The sequence below is a fragment of the Brachyhypopomus gauderio genome, chromosome 7, assembly GCF_052324685.1.
Source record: "Brachyhypopomus gauderio isolate BG-103 chromosome 7, BGAUD_0.2, whole genome shotgun sequence".
NCBI lineage: Eukaryota > Metazoa > Chordata > Actinopteri > Gymnotiformes > Hypopomidae > Brachyhypopomus > Brachyhypopomus gauderio.
Genome location: NC_135217.1, coordinates 20,257,876 through 20,274,773, shown reverse-complemented (window position 1 = coordinate 20,274,773; position 16,898 = coordinate 20,257,876). Strand labels below are relative to the sequence as shown.

Below are 16,898 nucleotides of genomic sequence, written 5' to 3'. Positions count from 1 at the left end.
GCATTAACAATATATAACCTCAGAGTTGCCTAATTAACTTTGATTAGGTTTCACCTTTCACACTGTATATAGCCCCCCCCACACACACACACCTTTAATCTCCCACATACTGACACGCCCATCTGCAACTGCAGCTTGTTTCTGTTCTGCTCCTCACCCTCTATTTAAACCCTCAGGTCCAGTTGACCGGTGCTGCTGTTGCTGTTTCTTTTGTTCGGTACTAAATATGGAAAGTGAAGGCCTCCATGTCCACTGCTTCTTTTTCAAGAACACTGTCGGACTCACAGTTGTCTGGTGCTAATAAATAACTTCTGCATTTTTAAGTTTAATGTTTTTTTATTTTCTCTTCATAAAATGAATTTTGCCACAAAGGGAAATAAAGCCAGCGTTCCCCAAACAGTGCAACTCCTCAAAACAGCCTCCAGGCTCACAGACCTAGGAAGTGAGGGGAGACTTCTGCTGGAAGGTGCAGTTAGGCCCTTTATCAAAAATACATAAGAACAAATGAAAATCATGCTTACGTGATTTCTTCCTTCTACTCCTACACATTTCAATATGACGTGCATCATGTGAGATAAAGGTGAGGTTCATTTGATTTCAGTTCAGATAAGTCTCGCAAGGATATTGCTCAACAGAGACGTGCAGAGACAGTACTCCTCCTATCAGTTGACCCCTACGAGCCACGCTGTGACTTTCAGCTCAGGGCCACAAGTCTACACCCTTCCCGCTTATCTGCAATCTGCTCGGACTGACCTGACAAAACACCAAATCATCATAACACACGCTTTCTTGATATGCACGAGCTGAACGACGAGCCAAATAAACGGTCACTTATCCTCAGAGGTGTCGAATCTCGGGGGATCGCGGCGCTTGAAGGACGTGAGTTTAAAGAAGGAAAGTTTGGTGGTGTTGCGGTAGGCGTTGGAGGAAAAGTAGAAGATGATTGGGTCCAGGCAGGTGTTGAAGGTGCTAAGCAGCAGGGTGTAGTGCCTCCACTCGGGACTTTGGTTGTCACTGTAGCCCACCACATGGGAGATGTTGTACGGCAGGAAGCATATCAGGAAGACCGCCAAGGTGCCGATGGCCATGCCGATGGCCCTCTGTTTCTTGTCCTTGGCTATGCAGGGCCTGTTGAACAGGATCCAGATGCATTTGAGGTAGCAGAACACAGAGACCAGGAGCGGCACCAGGCACAGCACCACAAAGAACTCGAGGCGAGTGGGAAGGATGATGTGATTCTGGATGCTGGTGAAGTTGTCGTAGCAGGACGTCCTAGGGGTGGTGTGGTTGCTGCCGGCAATGTGCACGACGATGAAGATGATGCTGCAGTGTGCCCCGCTGCACAGCCAGATGAAGACGCTGCCGACGATGGCGTGGAGTGCCCTGCGGGACGTGCGGTAGGCCACGGGGAAGGCGGCAGCCAAGTAGCGGTCCACGCTGACCGCCATCAGCAGCACGGAGCTGGTGTAGATGGTGGTGAAGAAGACGAAGCAGGTGAAGGAGCACAGGGCCTGGGGCAGGTGCCACTCCATGCCTGATGCCGCCTCGTACATTTTCAGCGGGAGGAAGAGGAGGAAGATCAGGTCGGAGGCTGTCAGGTTGAGCAGAAGGATGTCGGTGGGTGTGGGTCTATCACTGAGCTTCCGGATGAAGGCGTAAATGGCTAGGAGGTTGGCTGGCAGGCCGATCAAGAAGGTCACAATGTAGCTGCTGAGTAGCACCCAGGATTTTGTCATTTTGCAAACAGCAGGACACTGGAGGGATGACAATGAGAATGACAGAATCAGTACAGGGCAGGGCATAATATAAAGGTGTATTTACCATGATGATCTGAGACACATAAATATACAACGAGAAACACTAGTTATTTCTTGAAGTAATAGAAATGCATCGTCGTTGATTTGCGAGTTCATTTCTTCCTCTAAGTCTAAGGCTTTATTGCTCCGCACTCAGATTCTTTGAACTAAAGATGAAAAGATAATGTCTGGTCGCATTTCCTGTATCGGGAGAGGAAAGTTGTGATGTTTGAACCTTATCAGACTGAAGGATCAGGTGTTTTTGCTGAGCCTTCCTCCTGACCCCTCCTGTTAACACTCAGAATGTTTAAGTCCAGCTGGACTTAGAAGCTCGCTGTATAAGTCATATGGTATAGTTATGAACTGGGTCTATTCCTATTGTACTGCCCCTCAAGACAAACAGCTTATACATGATTTCAGATCTTGCGCAATGTTTGTACGGTTTCATATCAATAACGTTACGTTCTTTCCAACATATGAATAACCATGAGCATTTTTTGTGTTGGAAGTGCATTGCCTAGACCAACTTTTCCGTTCCGTGTGAAATCACATCATGAATAAGCGAAATAGATTTATTTAAAATAGAATAAAAGTTATTAAACTTTGAAGCATGTTAAAGAAATGGCATTTTGGTTTAATTTGTTACTCCACACATAGAAACCGCCAGCCTGCATGAAGTGAAGTGATGTTTTAACAATGGTCCATTGAGGTCCATCTGTAATCACTAACACAATCGGTATTAATATACTGATATTAACAATAACGAAGTTATATCACATTCAGAACTTCACAACTTCACATTCACAATCTCATATCTTTAGATAAGATCACTGACTATAATATTCGTTTCTAAAAATACTAAGCATTACTTACCCTCTGACAGTGATGAGTTTCAGGGAAATTCTAATGAATAACTTAAGACTATTTATACTTTTTCTTGTAAATAAGAATTATAGTTAAAACAGTACCTTTGTTGTAAAAAAGAAAGATAATCTAATAATAATCTTAAGTCAGTATGTAGGCATACACAAATTATGATCACAAGTAATACCACAGGCTTCAGAAATTTTGCAAAGTCCATGCAAACCTGTTCTCAGTAAAGGCACTGTGACTCTTTCAGTTTCTGATAGAGAAGGTCACACCCCGACATTTGGCGCTCAGTGTGGTTTTAAAACACATCCAATCAAATGTGGCATATTACATATTTGAATGATTACCTCATGTTTCTCTTTTTAGCAGGGATTCCATAATGCGTAATTGATCTTTTCTTTCTTTGGAAAGATACTATATCCACTACTGCAACAGCAAAACCTATTTATACATCCCACATCACACAGTTTGTCTGTAGTGTTGCACACAAAAATGATTTTATTACATAGATTTGAAATTGTTCCTGATTCACTAAAGTTACAAACAGTACAAACAAATTAAAGTAAATATTTTAGCTTTACTTTGAGAGTGAATGTGCACAGTAGTATATTATGTTTTTTTAAATCAAACTGCTTACCTGTTTTTCTATTATCACAGCAGAACTACTGTGCTGTATGTCGTAAAACACTTTTGCCTTCAGACTGCTTTCAGTCCTTTAGATACTGTCATACAAGACTGGCATTGTGTTGTGGGATATTGAACCATCCATCAAACGGAAAATTCCAGATCTTTAAAAGTACAAAACACTTCTCACTCCATTCTATAAAGGTTCAGTAACATTTAGACCTTGTGATTGGGAACCCCATAAGACATGAGTTTTGTTTTCCAGGATAGATGGAACCCTGGCTGCTCCTTCTCCTTGGTTATAATTCCTTTTTACACAGTAAGTACCAGCTCTAAAGATGCAGGAGACATATGCCCAACCGTTGGTACCTCACACTATGTTTAAAGGTTGGTTAAAGGGTGACAGAATTGCAACTCATCGATCCATGTTACTTATTCTCTGTTACCTGGGTTTAGGGTTGATGTGCTAACTTTAGATTCTTTGTAAAACCCAATATAAAGTTTTTAACTATGCACATTAAAATATGTAATGTTTTTGCTGCTGATGTATCTGTCATTGTGACCCTACTTGGGCTCTGGGGAAGTCCATTAACTTACTCATGTTGTTAAAAACCCAAAAGTTAAATCACTTCAAAGAAACATTGTCTCCATTGTCCACAACCTGCAGAGGTCTTACAAGTCACCTTTCTGGCCACTTCGATGTATGTTTTTTATGTTTTGGGGTTGGTCCAATTTTCTCATTCTTTTTTCAATAGTTTTCCCATAATTGCACCATTGTCAAGATCACTGACTCAGGAGACCTTTCAGATTCCCTTAGAAGGCAGCTGACGAGAAATAAAAAGCAATCAGGTTAAAGACGGTGTTGATGGTGGTGAGGAGCAAGGCATACCCCTGAACATGTGAGACGCTGTATGGCAGGAAGCAGAGGACAACGACCAAGAGTGTGCGCACGGTCCACCGCATGTCAGTGCTGGACATGCGCCGGAGGATGAGGATAAACCAGGCATAGCAGAAGGTGGAGACGAAGAACAGTAGGACGTAGAGGACCACACATAGCTCCAGACATATAGGCAGCACCAAGTCCAACTGTGGCTGTGTGAAGTTGTAGCAGTCCTGGCTGTGGTCCTCACCGTTGCTCGTGTGGTCCACAATGTAGACAAAGCACAGGTGGGTGGACCGGAAGACCACTACAGAAGGTGTAGATGGTGGAGAAGAAGATGAAGGTTGTAAGGGGGCCCAGGTAACTGGAGGAGTCATCGCATTTCTGACTCAACCTCATACATCTTCAGTGCCAGGAAGAACAGGAACAGCAGATCGGAGATGGTCAGGATAAGCAGCAAGATCCCAGTGGACGTGGGCTTGTCACAAATCTTCTTGGTGAAGGTGTAGAAGGCAAGCAAATTCGCTGGAAGGCCGATCAAGAACTTGAGGACTTAGACAGATAGGATAGCCTGCCCACACACCATAGTTCTGAAGACACTTTTTAAAAGTCTGGCAGCACAGAGGGCCCCAACCAAATCCTTGATGACCAGATCTATAAGAGCAGCGCATTACTTGGCTCAGGTGTGGAAAACAAGCCAAAATATTTACACAAGCTGGGGTATTTCAGGATACTGCCTGTGTTTCACTCTAAGCTGGCGGGAGGGTTTATGTCAAACAGTCCTTACAAGTTGTTATTGAATGAAGAATGCGCCTTGAGCATGGAATCCGTGTGTTTGAATGTGACATGTAAAGTACACAAACTTTGCTTGGACCTCATTTGAGCAGTAGGAAATGTGTTAACTGTCTTAATATTATTTTGTCCTCATTTTAACCTTCCTTTCCTTTTAAAGTCTCACTGCACATTCATTCAGTAGATTTAAAAACTAGTACTATAAAACTTACTGCAAAGTGACCATTATAAATTTACAGTATTGTAAATATTGCTATAAATCCTTATATAAAAACTTGTACTGACATACTTAATGAAGGAATAAACAAACCTCAGTGCAATGTTTCTTTTCAATTCTCTCTTCTTTCTGGCTTCTCTGTCAGCTCTGTCGCTTCTAGCTCATCCAGAATGAATTTTGTAAATTCATGAATTAAAACATCTATCCATTGCTGTTCCAGACCTTCTGTGTTTCATCGCTCAGCTATTCCCCCGTGCTCTTTCTTGCTCTGGTTTGTAATCTGCCCCTCGACTGGAACTGCCTCCTTCGTTAGCCTTCTAATGCTCTGCTGTAATGGTTCCTTCGATCCCAAGTAATGAAGGCAAACAGGCGAAGGTCATAACCACGGCTTGAGTTTTATGAGCCTGCAAAGCCATCTGTTTTCACCCGGGTATGCACTGCAATCTCCCCTGAACATGTGATGCCTTTTGTTTAGAAACAAAGTTACGTGGACGTTTAAAGAAGGACGGGGGCTAAGCCAAACTTTCCACCCCCCCAACCATTTGTCAAGATGGTTTACTTTAGATTTAAACAGACGCTTTAATTCAAATGAGATTGTTACATGAAGCCATGGGATGCCAAACACACAGGGTTATAGTATGATCTTTGTCTAGCTCTGTTTCTGAATGCTGAAATTTCAACCTGCTTCTGAAGGAACCAACATGAACCCCAGACTGGTGGATGTCACCTTTCCTCTCAGCCAGGGCCCTAAGACCAGGCCATGACAAAACCAGCCATGTGCATAGACACTGGTCTCTGGTTGACACAAATATGCCATCTCTTCATGTACATTTACCAGTATTGACTCGCTGTGGCATTCGAGGCCTGGCTAATTTTAGAACAGACTAGAATAGCAGCTGCTCTCTAGACTTTAAACTACACAGAGTTTATATTCAGAAGTGCAAAAGGACATGGAAAGTTTAGTTTAAAGCTACCATGGCATTAACCTCCATGTTAGTGAATTAATGTGAATAGCGGTTGGCCCACTAGCAATGGTATTAGGCCTTAGACAGTTTATAAATCAGGCCACTCTGGGACTAAAGGCATTTGCAGTTTGGCAGCCTGACAACTTTGTGATGACTTTGGCTGAATTTGGTATAAAGATGCTTTTTGTGCTGCTCAGCTCTCTATAATATTACTTAACAGTTTAAGAGTTTTTATTTGCATGCTTTTCCTTCATTTCTCTGTCTAACTGCCCATATTTGAGTGAAAGAAATGTATCCCTGTCATAATGTTCTCTGAATAAATTGTCAGCATCTGTATAAATGTAGCATTTTGGCTTTTGCAAAATTTTTCACATTCATTTTAAGACAAAGGATTAAATCATTTTATTTCAGAATATGTTTTGAATACAAACACTGATGTGCACAGAAAAGAACAAACAAGCAATATAGGATATATTTCTTACATTTGATGACTGTACGCTTTGAAAACTGCATACTGGGAGTTCTGGGCTCTTGGGTGTGTTTAAGAGAGATAATGAGAGAAAGCTGAAGGAAACTGAAGTTCAGTGCTGGATGGTCAGAGTCACATCCTCATTCATTCAGACATCAGACAGCTCATTCTGGTGTACAACATAAACAAGATGAACATTATTATTGACTCAAAGAAGTATGACACCCAGTGTTTATGACTTTTGTAAAACCCACCTACCCCTGTCCATTGCACTGGTTACAAGTCTAACCTTTTGTTGAAGAATGTCTTCTCGGCACTAAGACTGAGAAAACAACACATTACTAACTGGCATTACACAGTCTTTAGGGTTCAGTGTATTCTTGCTACCTTAGGAGTCAGTGAACTCACCATGGTGTTACAGTAAATTATGTCTCTGACAGAATCATTCGCATAAATATTGTCATCAGTGGAGGAGGTATTGGTCTCCATCTGCTGGCCCTTGGTGTGGTTGCCAGTTTGGGCACAGCCAAAATAAATCGACTCGTTGCACGGCCTAAATAAACAAATTTTGAATTTAATTTTGTTCACAACATGCTTTTAACACGTTAAATGTGTGTCTTGAAATCCTGATTTAAATAAACAACAAAAATGTAAAAATGCAGTACATCTGTACAAATCCATTCATTGAATTTTTTTGCATTTTTAATCTCAAAATCAAATCCTGTCGGAATGAAAATGTTGACAATTTCAAAAAAACAAGTTCATTTATTGTGAAAACCCCATTGGTTCATTTATTTTTTCGTTGTCTACCTGGAAGTGAGGTCTAACGATGTCGGGCCAGTAGAGCACTGATTTCTGCTAAAACAGAAATGAAGAATTAGACTCATATGTCTATTGGTTGTAGTTGTTTTTGCCAAGTAAGAGAACAGAGAATTTGTATTGGCAATAGCTGACATTAACACACACAATAAGTACTAAAGTACTAAGTTAAGATTTAATAACAAGTATTAAGGCTTTAAGAGATTTTGCCATATCAACAAAATGTGTATACAAATAAAAGCAGTATGAACAGACTGAAGATTAGTGTTAGTATGTTATTAGTATATTTGTATGTTACATGAGTGTGTTATTAGTATGTTAGTATGCAAGATAGAAAGCTGCAGTCATTCATAAGTGGATATTTAGACTGAATGGTAAAGGTCTATCCCTCCATTAAAGGATCTGCTGGGTCTGAGTTATATGCATGTATAAATAATGCATGTGAGGTCAATGGTATCAGTACGCAGACATACTACACAATGGCAAAATGAGTAAGATGATGTTTTTCCAAACTGTACCTCTTTTTTCGTCTTCTGTAGATAACGTTTCCTACCACAACGATGCCCATCACAATACAAATGGAACCTACAAGAGGAATCCAATAGTCAAATCCAAAGGACCCTGGAAAGAATGGAGAAAATGATTTAAAAGAGGACATCAAACAGCAGGATTTATCCTCTGTCAGTGTGCATGCAGAAATATCTGTACCTTGTGTCTGCTGATGAGAGCTACGTATCTGATACGTGTCATTGCCCAAGTAGTTCACTGCCTCACAAGTTACAGCGTGGCCTGCTGGTCCTGTCATCACTGACACGGTCATTCTTCCTGTAGAGTTGTTCGTCACGTTAAAGTGTGGAAAGACGGCATTTCTTCCATCAACGGTCCAGGAGATGCTGGCGTTTGGCTCCGCCTCCACCCAGCACATGCAGTGCAGAGCTCCCTCCCTCTCCCAGCAGGCGGAGTCTGGCAGGATGGTGGGAGGGACTGAGACACAGGGAGTCGGACAGAAAGTCAACAGCAACACAATAATCTAACCGCTGTGCTGGGTCACCAGTGTTTAAAGGGGTAGGGGGCAGTGAAGCCTCCATTATAACATAGCTTGGCTCTTCATATCATATTTACATGACGGCACATCCTATTTACTGAGGAAGTAAATAAATCCCCGCAGGATTAAAACTTGTTCAGAAACTCTTACACAATGTATAGCTGTAGATTCAGCATGTGGTCATGCTCTAAATGAACTCATGTGGTCATGCTCTAAATTAACTGTCTCCCAACATGAGTCACTGGACACTACATAAAGTACAGTAATAATTCTCTGGAATCCAGTCCAGAACAGTCAGTCATTGCAATGCAGTGACCATATATCACCCGGAATTTGTTATAGATCACTAGAGGAACTAACATGGGCCATGGTAATGCATGGAATTTTTTTTCATTTTCATTCATTCCTGTTTTGGTTTCATACATGAATGAATAGTGTTCTGTTAACATTGTTAATAGGTTTACATAGTTTAAACTTATAGGTTGGTTATTTGCTTAACATCAGATGATAATGTCTCATGACATAATGTCAGCAAGGTAAAAACTGGATGTGGGGTAGATAAATCATGATTTCTTGGAAACAACTTATAGTCTGAGGGCAAGAACGGAACTAACGGTAATATCCGGATGTGGTGGTAAAGGGAAGCGTGTACTGTATGTGGTGGAGTAGGGTGGCAACATCGCAATGTAAATGGGCGTTTGTTGTGTGCAGTGAAGTGTTGGTTTGTGTGGACTCTCACAAATCAGTTCCACACTCTGAGATTATAACAAAATAGCATTTGCTCACTAATTTGTGGTAGTCATCCTTCCTAACAGGGGAATCAGGGATTTGTGAAATAATGAATGTCACTTTTTAAAACAGTTAATTAAATTCAGTCTCATGAATACAATGCCTATCTGGATACATAATTATAAAATCTGAAAAAAATAAAGTGTTAATTTTGAACCAGAATGCCTATCCAAGCAATGAGAATTTTAGCTCATTATATGGTTTTAGTGATCAAAATGTTTGATGGTGTAGTGTGAGTAAAGTGCATTGGTGTGGTCTTCACTCACATAAGATATGAAGAGGATCAGCAGTCACAGGGTTTCCATCTGGCATTCTCCTGCATGAGAGCCTCTTGCCCTGGTCTCCACGGCTGGCACTGAACAGAGCGTGTGCCACAGATACCCACAAGCCGCCTGATTCCTGTGTAGTGGTGACCTCGTTAGACACAGAAGACAGGCCCAACCATTCCAGCTGAGGTGGAGACACGGGACAGGAGTGTCGGATGGTGCAGTTGGCAGAGAACAGCCTTCCCTCCACTTGTGTGCTTTCTACAGTAATGCCAGCCTCTGAGGGTGGTGCTACATGAAAAGCATAGATGATAAAATCAGTGATCAATATGATTTTCTGGGACCAAATTCAGTTTTGGACATTGTTTCTTCTTGTATACTTACACACATTTATCTTTGTGTAATCCCCATATATATTTCCAGGATTGATCCATACATAAACACTGATTCCATGATCCTCTTGACGAACATTGGTAATCTTTAAGCTACAATTTCCCTGGGCAGCATTTCCCAGGAGTGATGTCCTTCCTCTAAACTGATGTATTATATCCTTAGTGTTTGTAGAATACACTGTTGGGTAGCCAGAGCGCTGATACTTGTACCAAGTCGCATGTGTGTGAGGGCCGGTCCTGCATGGCACCACCACACAGTTTCCCTGGATGGCCATGACAGATTTTGGCACCTGCACCTTCGAGCAGTGACATGAGCAGCTCAGTAGTGAAGCTGGAGAGACATGAGAGAGTGTGGAGTTTATTCAGCTGCACTAGATCACTACAGATATTTAGTGCTGGATGGTCTTCACTAAATCCCTACAGACCTTTAGTGCTAGAGGATCTTCACTAGATCACTACATATCTTTAGTGCTGCATGGCCTTCACTAGATCACAACAGATATTTAGTGCTGGATGGTCTTTGCACCATTATAGAGGTTGGTTTCAGAGAGAGTGACTAAAGCTTCCATTTTACTTCCAAGGTGGATATAAAAACAGCATGCACTAATGAACTGGCACTATTCCAAGATCAAACAAAAGTGTTTTTTAGTTTAGTTTAGGTCTGTTTGGGCAGTTATACCAGTCCTGGACATCCTGGACATATAGGACTGCATGTTCTTCTTTTTGGACTATATGCTGTAAATGTCCACACCCAAATTAATAATGAATGTGCCATCCTTTGTACCTTGCCATACTTCACATATTTATTTGAACATTACTGGAGAATTACTGGAACCTTACTACTGGAATGCCTCAGTGCATCTGCAACTCTTGAACCAATCATTTGGCAAAGCTCAATAAAGTTGGAGATTTTATGTATGTGCCATTTTGTTCAGCACTCAGCATGACTGCATTTGAAAATTAAATATTTTATAATGAGAATACCAACACTGGTATTTCTACCCCAAAATCTGCCTAGAGGTCTCTTGGTGTTCTCAGAATTCTGCAGATTGATGTAAAAATGTTTTTAAAAGTTTTTATTTCCTAAAAACATTTATAGCAGAGTACTTTGTACAACAAAGTGCAAAAACGTCCACTTGGAAAAGGATTGCTACATAAACCTTAATTCAGTATTACTGGAGCCTTATTTGAATACACCAGCATTTCTTTTCAGCCCAGTTCTAATGTCATACGACTCATAAGTCAAACACAATGTAAAACCACTTTTAAATAACCCAGAATGCTGAACAAAAATGATATATTTTCATATTTCATAGTGAAATATTAATGTCAAAAGCCCAGCATTTATTTAAAAAAAGAATATAATTACACTATAAATAGATATTTTACAAATCTACAGTGACAAGTTATAATGACCTATAACATCATAACAGTAGCAAAAAAAAAAAAAAAACAATAGACACATAACCAGAATAAAGATGATTATTGTGTGGTGAGAGGAGCGGTGGGTGTGTTCATGTGTTCATGTCTGTTTCTTACGCTCTGACATTCTGCTTCGTATTTTGCAGCAACAGGTGCTGTGTTTCCTTCTCCAAGGATAATTTGTAGTATTTTAGGTTGTGGAAGAATTGGAAAATTTGTGAGTATGCTATACAATTATTATGACATTACTGTACTTGGGGAGTTAAGACATGTCAAGTAAAATCATTCCACTCAAGTCATGATCAGTTGCTCCTTACCTGTTAGGAAGAGTTTAAGCACGCTATCCATTACTGGACACTGAATCCTGGAAAGGAGATGTAGAAACACACAGGACAATGAGTAATGCTGAAGTAGCATATCTGGCTTCAGTGGAGGCTGCTGATTCTCAGTGCAACTCAGTTTAAATCTCTTGTAATAATAAGGCTTGGCCGTATTATTGTATTGGATACTTTAAAACATGCAAAACCAGACACCATCCCAGGTGGTACAAAAGCAATGACCAAATTAAAACTAAGCAGTCGAGATTAATCTGTCTCTGCCAAATAAGCAAGAAGACACTTAGACAATGGTCTTATTATACATTTTATAAAATCTCTCCATTCTCCCATCACTACATTCTATTCTTCTAATAGTTTTTATTTTAGACATTTATTTCTTTTTGTAAACTCCTGAATCTCAGTCTGTCTAATAGGGTACTGAGACGATCAAGTACCGACTACTAAATATTTTAATGTTATTGACATGAAAAGCGGAACAGCTACTTTTAAAAAATGTAAACGTCTTCTGTCTGTAGACAATAATAAGGCATTTAGAATACTGCTGTTTGCTTTATTTTTTACATTTCACTTTTGTTACCATCATTTTCTGTCAAAAGCTACCTAAAGTAAGCGTAAAATTAGAATTATAAACAATACTGCAAAAAACATTATTTTCCAAAAAGTATTAAATTTTTTTCAAAACAAATGTTTAAGTGAAGAAAAGAATATCTCTGTATTCAAGACTTATTCATTTTCTTTGTTTCACTGTAATTCTATGTTCATTTTTATGCTTTAAAATCTTTTTTTTATTTATTGTTTTATATACGGGTTTCATGTTTATGCTGTAAAGCGCCACATTGCACACACACAGACACATATCTCACACAGACTCTTTAATATACATTCATTTTATATTAATTTTATTATTCATTTTCCATTGCTCAAAATACCATGTCTAATTCCTGTATTTCGACGTATCAATCACCATTGGTTTCTTACCTTCTGCTGCTGTAGACACTGCACTATCGCAGGCAAATAAAGGTTTGTCTTTTGGTTTCTTTCTTTATATACTATATTTCTACAGAAGCAGAAGTTTGGCTTCCTGAAGAACAGCCTACCAAGTTCACTATGTGACCACACTTACTTTGAGTCAGGCACAATTATACACACTGCACACAGCAAATGGCTCAGGACATCTGCACTTGCATATCGGAGTACTGCCGCACCCTAAATATACCAATACTCATCTCTGCATCATTTGTGGTTTGCCTGCACGTTCACACTAACGTCACATTAATTCAATACCACTATACATTTTGCTGTGCACTGCGACATTAAACTACCTCAGGTAAAATACATGACACATGGTTTATGTAACAGTGTGCTTCTCAGCTGGATTCAAACACAGGTCCCCTTGTGCAGAGGAGCCGCACTGCTGCAAGCTTGAAGAATCAGATTAAACAAAATGCAAATGACCAGACCCACTGGGGAGCGAACGCTAGCTGCACCTGGGTAACTGGTAGAGAGAAGGCGAAACAGAAAGATGTAGCTCAAGGCTGTAGAGAAGCTCCAGAGAGGAAAAGAGACCCACGAGACGGCCCTTGAGGTCGCTAACTGAAAGCTCAATCTTGACTCTTATCAGAACACTGTACAAATAATGAAACAAACGAGCGCTTGCTTAAGTAGCCAATAGAGCACGTGCTCATAATGTGCTTCCGATTACTGTGAAGTGGCCCTGCGTCTCCCTCTGGTGGCCAAAGACGGCCTAACCAAATAATGCCTATTTGAACATATTTTTATTAATTGCAGTTTGATACGTACCGCCAGGAGGGAGAGAAACCACTTTCTTGGTCGATTCACACACACTTTTCGGTTCTGGCTCCGTGTCTGTTATAAACATGAACTAAAGCAGTTTTTATTTTTATGAGCTTAAGCTACATCACTGCAATACCTGTAAAAATGCGATAAATACTGGCAACTGTGGTTACCAGGATTTTACCCATAATAATTACAGTAAAAAATTTGGCTGGCAAAATTTAACCGTAATTAACTCGGAATAAAATATTCAACTATTAGCCTATGTCAAAAGATTTTAGTACTGCTGATTTTTCGGTTAAGGTTATAGTTTCATTCCATATTTTACAGTACAAATACAAGTTTTACCATAAAAAGAACCATTGTTTCACAATACAAATCTATTGAAAATTTGATGGTTTTTGCCATGAAAAAAGACTGTTAAATGGCAGAGTTGTATAGTAACGAAGTAGAACTACTTCATTACTGTACTTAAGTACTAAAATGCTGTATCTGTACTTTACTGGAGTATTATATTTTTCTATTACTTCCACTTTCACTTCACTACATATTTTCCATACAGTTTAATACTCCGATACATTTTTACTTGCTGTATAGTTACTCGTTACAATTATAAACACAGGGCTGCTGCTAAGGTTTTGGAGGCCCTAAGCATAACTGGTCAGGGAGGTCAGCAAAATCACCGGCAGCAAAATCACTAATGAGGTCACCAAAAGATAGACTATGTGCTACTTCAGCATTGATGCTGATGACGGCAAGGCCACTTAAACGCTCCTGTCCCATTGTTGACCGTACATATGTTTAATAAGTTTCAGTTTGGAGAAACTACGCTCAGCAGATGCAACTGTGACCGGAAGAGTCAAGATGATTCTGAGAAGAATCCACAGATTTGGGTACACTTCTTGCAGGCTATAACATTAAGTAATCAAACAATTTAAAACTTTAACACGTACTTACCAGCAAGTGTTGCACGGGCATCATCTTTTTGTTTTTTCCTCCGCTTTTCAGCTCTGGAGTCGTGCTGTCGCTTCATTGTCATTTACTTCAGGCATTTAATTCGAAAGTGAGCCCGGGTTTCCATCCAAACCTTTCGAAAAAATAATGCGCAATTTCCAAGTTTCGGCAGAAATAAATGCGAATTAAGCCTTGTTTCCATTCATTATAGTTTTGCGAATAAACTTTAGATCACGTGAGAGGACGCCAAACAATAGTGGTTTTACGTCCATCTGGCAGTTACGCATTTTTGCACGTTGAGGTTTTGAAACATTTTTTTCTTTTTCTTTTCTATACATGGAGAAGTTAAATTCAATTTTTGCTCTCTCCAGAACTGTTTTTGTATGCATTTGTCATCTTTACATCGCGATCATGTACAGAACCACATGACTTGAGGCACGTCATCGTTTATGCGAAAAACCCTTTTCCATCCAGTTTTTCCGAATTTTGGCGATGCGATAGTCTAACTTTCCACCTCCTCCTAGCGTAAAAATCTTTTTGCGATATTTGAAGCTTTTTTCGAATTTTGGTTTTTTCCATCCAGCTTTTTTCATGCGCATTTTCAAAATGCGCAAAAACTCGGTGGATGGAAAACCCTGCTACATTTACGACCAGGGTTGCCAGATTGTGGACGTTTTTCCATCCAATTAGTTTGTTTAGGGTAAAAATATGGCACTGGGAGAGTTTTTTGTATAGAATTGCTGGGGAACATTTAACACAATATAACTCCAAGTCAACCACACTTCTGTGAAACCAACCTGGGGTGGGTTTCCCGAAACGTTCGTAGCGCTAAGTACTTCGTAACCTTGTATGAAACGTATGAGTTTAAGAAGTACTTAGCGCTAAGAACGTTTCGGGAAACCCACCCCTGTTCAGTTAGGAAGCAACACTGATTGTGAATCAATTTCACCTGCTGTTGTGCAAATGGAATAGACAACAGGTAGAAATGAGATGCAATTAGCAAGACCCCCCTATAAAGGAGTGGTTCTGCAGGTGGGGACCACAGACAACTTCTCAGTACCTATGCTTTCTGGCTGATGTTGGTGGTCCTTTCACACTCGTGGTAGCATGAGACGGACTCTACAACCCACACAAGTGGCTCAGGTAGTGCAGCTCATACAGGATGGCACATCAATGCGAGCTGTGGCAAGAAGGTTTGCTGTGTCTGTCAGCGTAGTGTCCAGAGGCTGGAGGCGCTACCAGGAGACAGGTCAGTACACCAGGAGACGTGGAGGAGGCCATAGGAGGGCAACAACCCAGCAGCAGGACCGCTACCTCCGCCTTTGTGCAAGAAGGAACAGGAGGAGCACTGCCAGAGCCCTGCAAAATGACCTCCAGCAGGCCACAAATGTGCATGTGTCTGCACAAACGGTTAGTAACCGACTCCATGAGGATGGTATGGGGGCCCGACGTCCACAGATGGGGGTTGTGCTCACAGCCCAACACCATGCAGGACGCTTGTCATTTGCCAGAGAACACCAGGATTGGCAAATTCGCCACTGGCGCCTTGTGCTCTTCACAGATGAAAGCAGGTTCACACTGAGCACATGTGACAGACGTGACAGAGTCTGGAGATGCCGTGGAGAGCAATCTGCTGCCTGCAACATCCTTCAGCATGACCGGTTTGGTAGTGGGTCAGTAATGGTGTGGGGTGGCATTTCTTTGGAGGGCCGTACAGCCCTCCATGTGCTCACCAGAGGTAGGTAGCCTGACTGCCATTAGGTACCGAGATGAGATCCTCAGACCCCTTGTGAGACCATATGCTGGTGCGGTTGGCCCTGGGTTCCTCCTAATGCAGGACAATGCTAGACCTCATGTGGCTGGAGTGTGTCAGCAGTTCCTGCAAGATGAAGGCATTGAAGCTATGGACTGGCCCACCCGTTCCACAGACCTGAATCCGATTGAGCACATCTGGGACATCATGTCTCGCTCCATCCACCAACGTCACGTTGCACCACAGACTGTCCAGGAGTTGGCGAATGCTTTAGTCTAGGTCTGGGAGGAGATCCCTCAGGAGACCATCTGCCACCTCATCAGGAGCATGCCCAGGCGTTGTAGGGAGGTCATACAGGCACGTGGAGGCCACACACAATACAAAGCCTCATTTTGACTTGTTTTAAGGACATTACATCAAAGTTGGATCAGCCTGTAGTGTGTTTTTCCACTTTAATTTTGTGTGTGGCTCCAAATCCAGGCCTCCATTGGTTAATAAATTTGATTTCCATTGATAATTTTTGTGTGATTTTGTTGTCAGCACATTCAACTTTGTATAGAACAAAGTATTCAATGAGAATATTTCATTCATTCAGATCTAGGATGTGTTATTTGAATGTTCCCTTTATTTTTTTTGAGCAGTGTATATTGGCACCTTCCACACCTTCAACATTGAGTGATCTTGGCGGTGAGGAAGGAGACCACCCTGGCCCT

The 16,898-nt window shown here is 41.0% G+C and overlaps 2 protein-coding genes and 1 pseudogene across 5 annotated transcripts; all 3 read right to left on the bottom strand.

Annotated features, from left to right (window-relative positions):
• Positions 1–371: 371 nt before the first annotated feature.
• LOC143519222 (free fatty acid receptor 2) lies at positions 372–5,576 on the bottom strand. Of its 2 annotated transcripts, none has more exons than XM_077012430.1 (2): positions 5,273–5,576; positions 372–1,754 (listed from the first exon to the last, which is right to left on the bottom strand). In XM_077012430.1, exon 2 carries the CDS (start codon positions 1,734–1,736, stop codon positions 828–830), a length of 909 nt encoding a protein of 302 aa, XP_076868545.1. In that variant the 5' UTR covers positions 1,737–1,754; positions 5,273–5,576; the 3' UTR covers positions 372–827. The 2 variants fall into 2 exon arrangements, with proteins under 2 accessions (XP_076868545.1, XP_076868543.1); XM_077012428.1 differs by lacking the exon at positions 5,273–5,576 and adding an exon at positions 2,670–2,902.
• LOC143519756 (free fatty acid receptor 3-like) lies at positions 4,074–4,756 on the bottom strand (annotated as a pseudogene).
• A 955-nt stretch (positions 5,577–6,531) lies between the features above and the next one.
• LOC143518240 (myelin-associated glycoprotein-like) lies at positions 6,532–12,806 on the bottom strand. Of its 3 annotated transcripts, none has more exons than XR_013132111.1 (10): positions 12,663–12,806; positions 11,664–11,710; positions 9,917–10,255; positions 9,533–9,823; positions 8,141–8,416; positions 7,951–8,053; positions 7,424–7,471; positions 7,022–7,166; positions 6,872–6,935; positions 6,532–6,782 (listed from the first exon to the last, which is right to left on the bottom strand). XR_013132111.1 is itself a non-coding variant. In XM_077010701.1 (10 exons), the coding sequence occupies exons 2-9, from the start codon at positions 11,692–11,694 to the stop codon at positions 6,930–6,932; spliced, it is 1,239 nt and encodes a 412-aa protein (XP_076866816.1). In that variant the 5' UTR covers positions 11,695–11,710; positions 12,663–12,806; the 3' UTR covers positions 6,532–6,782; positions 6,903–6,929. The 3 variants fall into 3 exon arrangements, 1 of the variants encoding a protein (XP_076866816.1); XR_013132112.1 differs by having other exon boundaries at positions 7,424–7,468; positions 12,663–12,805; XM_077010701.1 differs by having other exon boundaries at positions 6,903–6,935.
• Between the last annotated feature and the right edge of the window lie 4,092 nt (positions 12,807–16,898).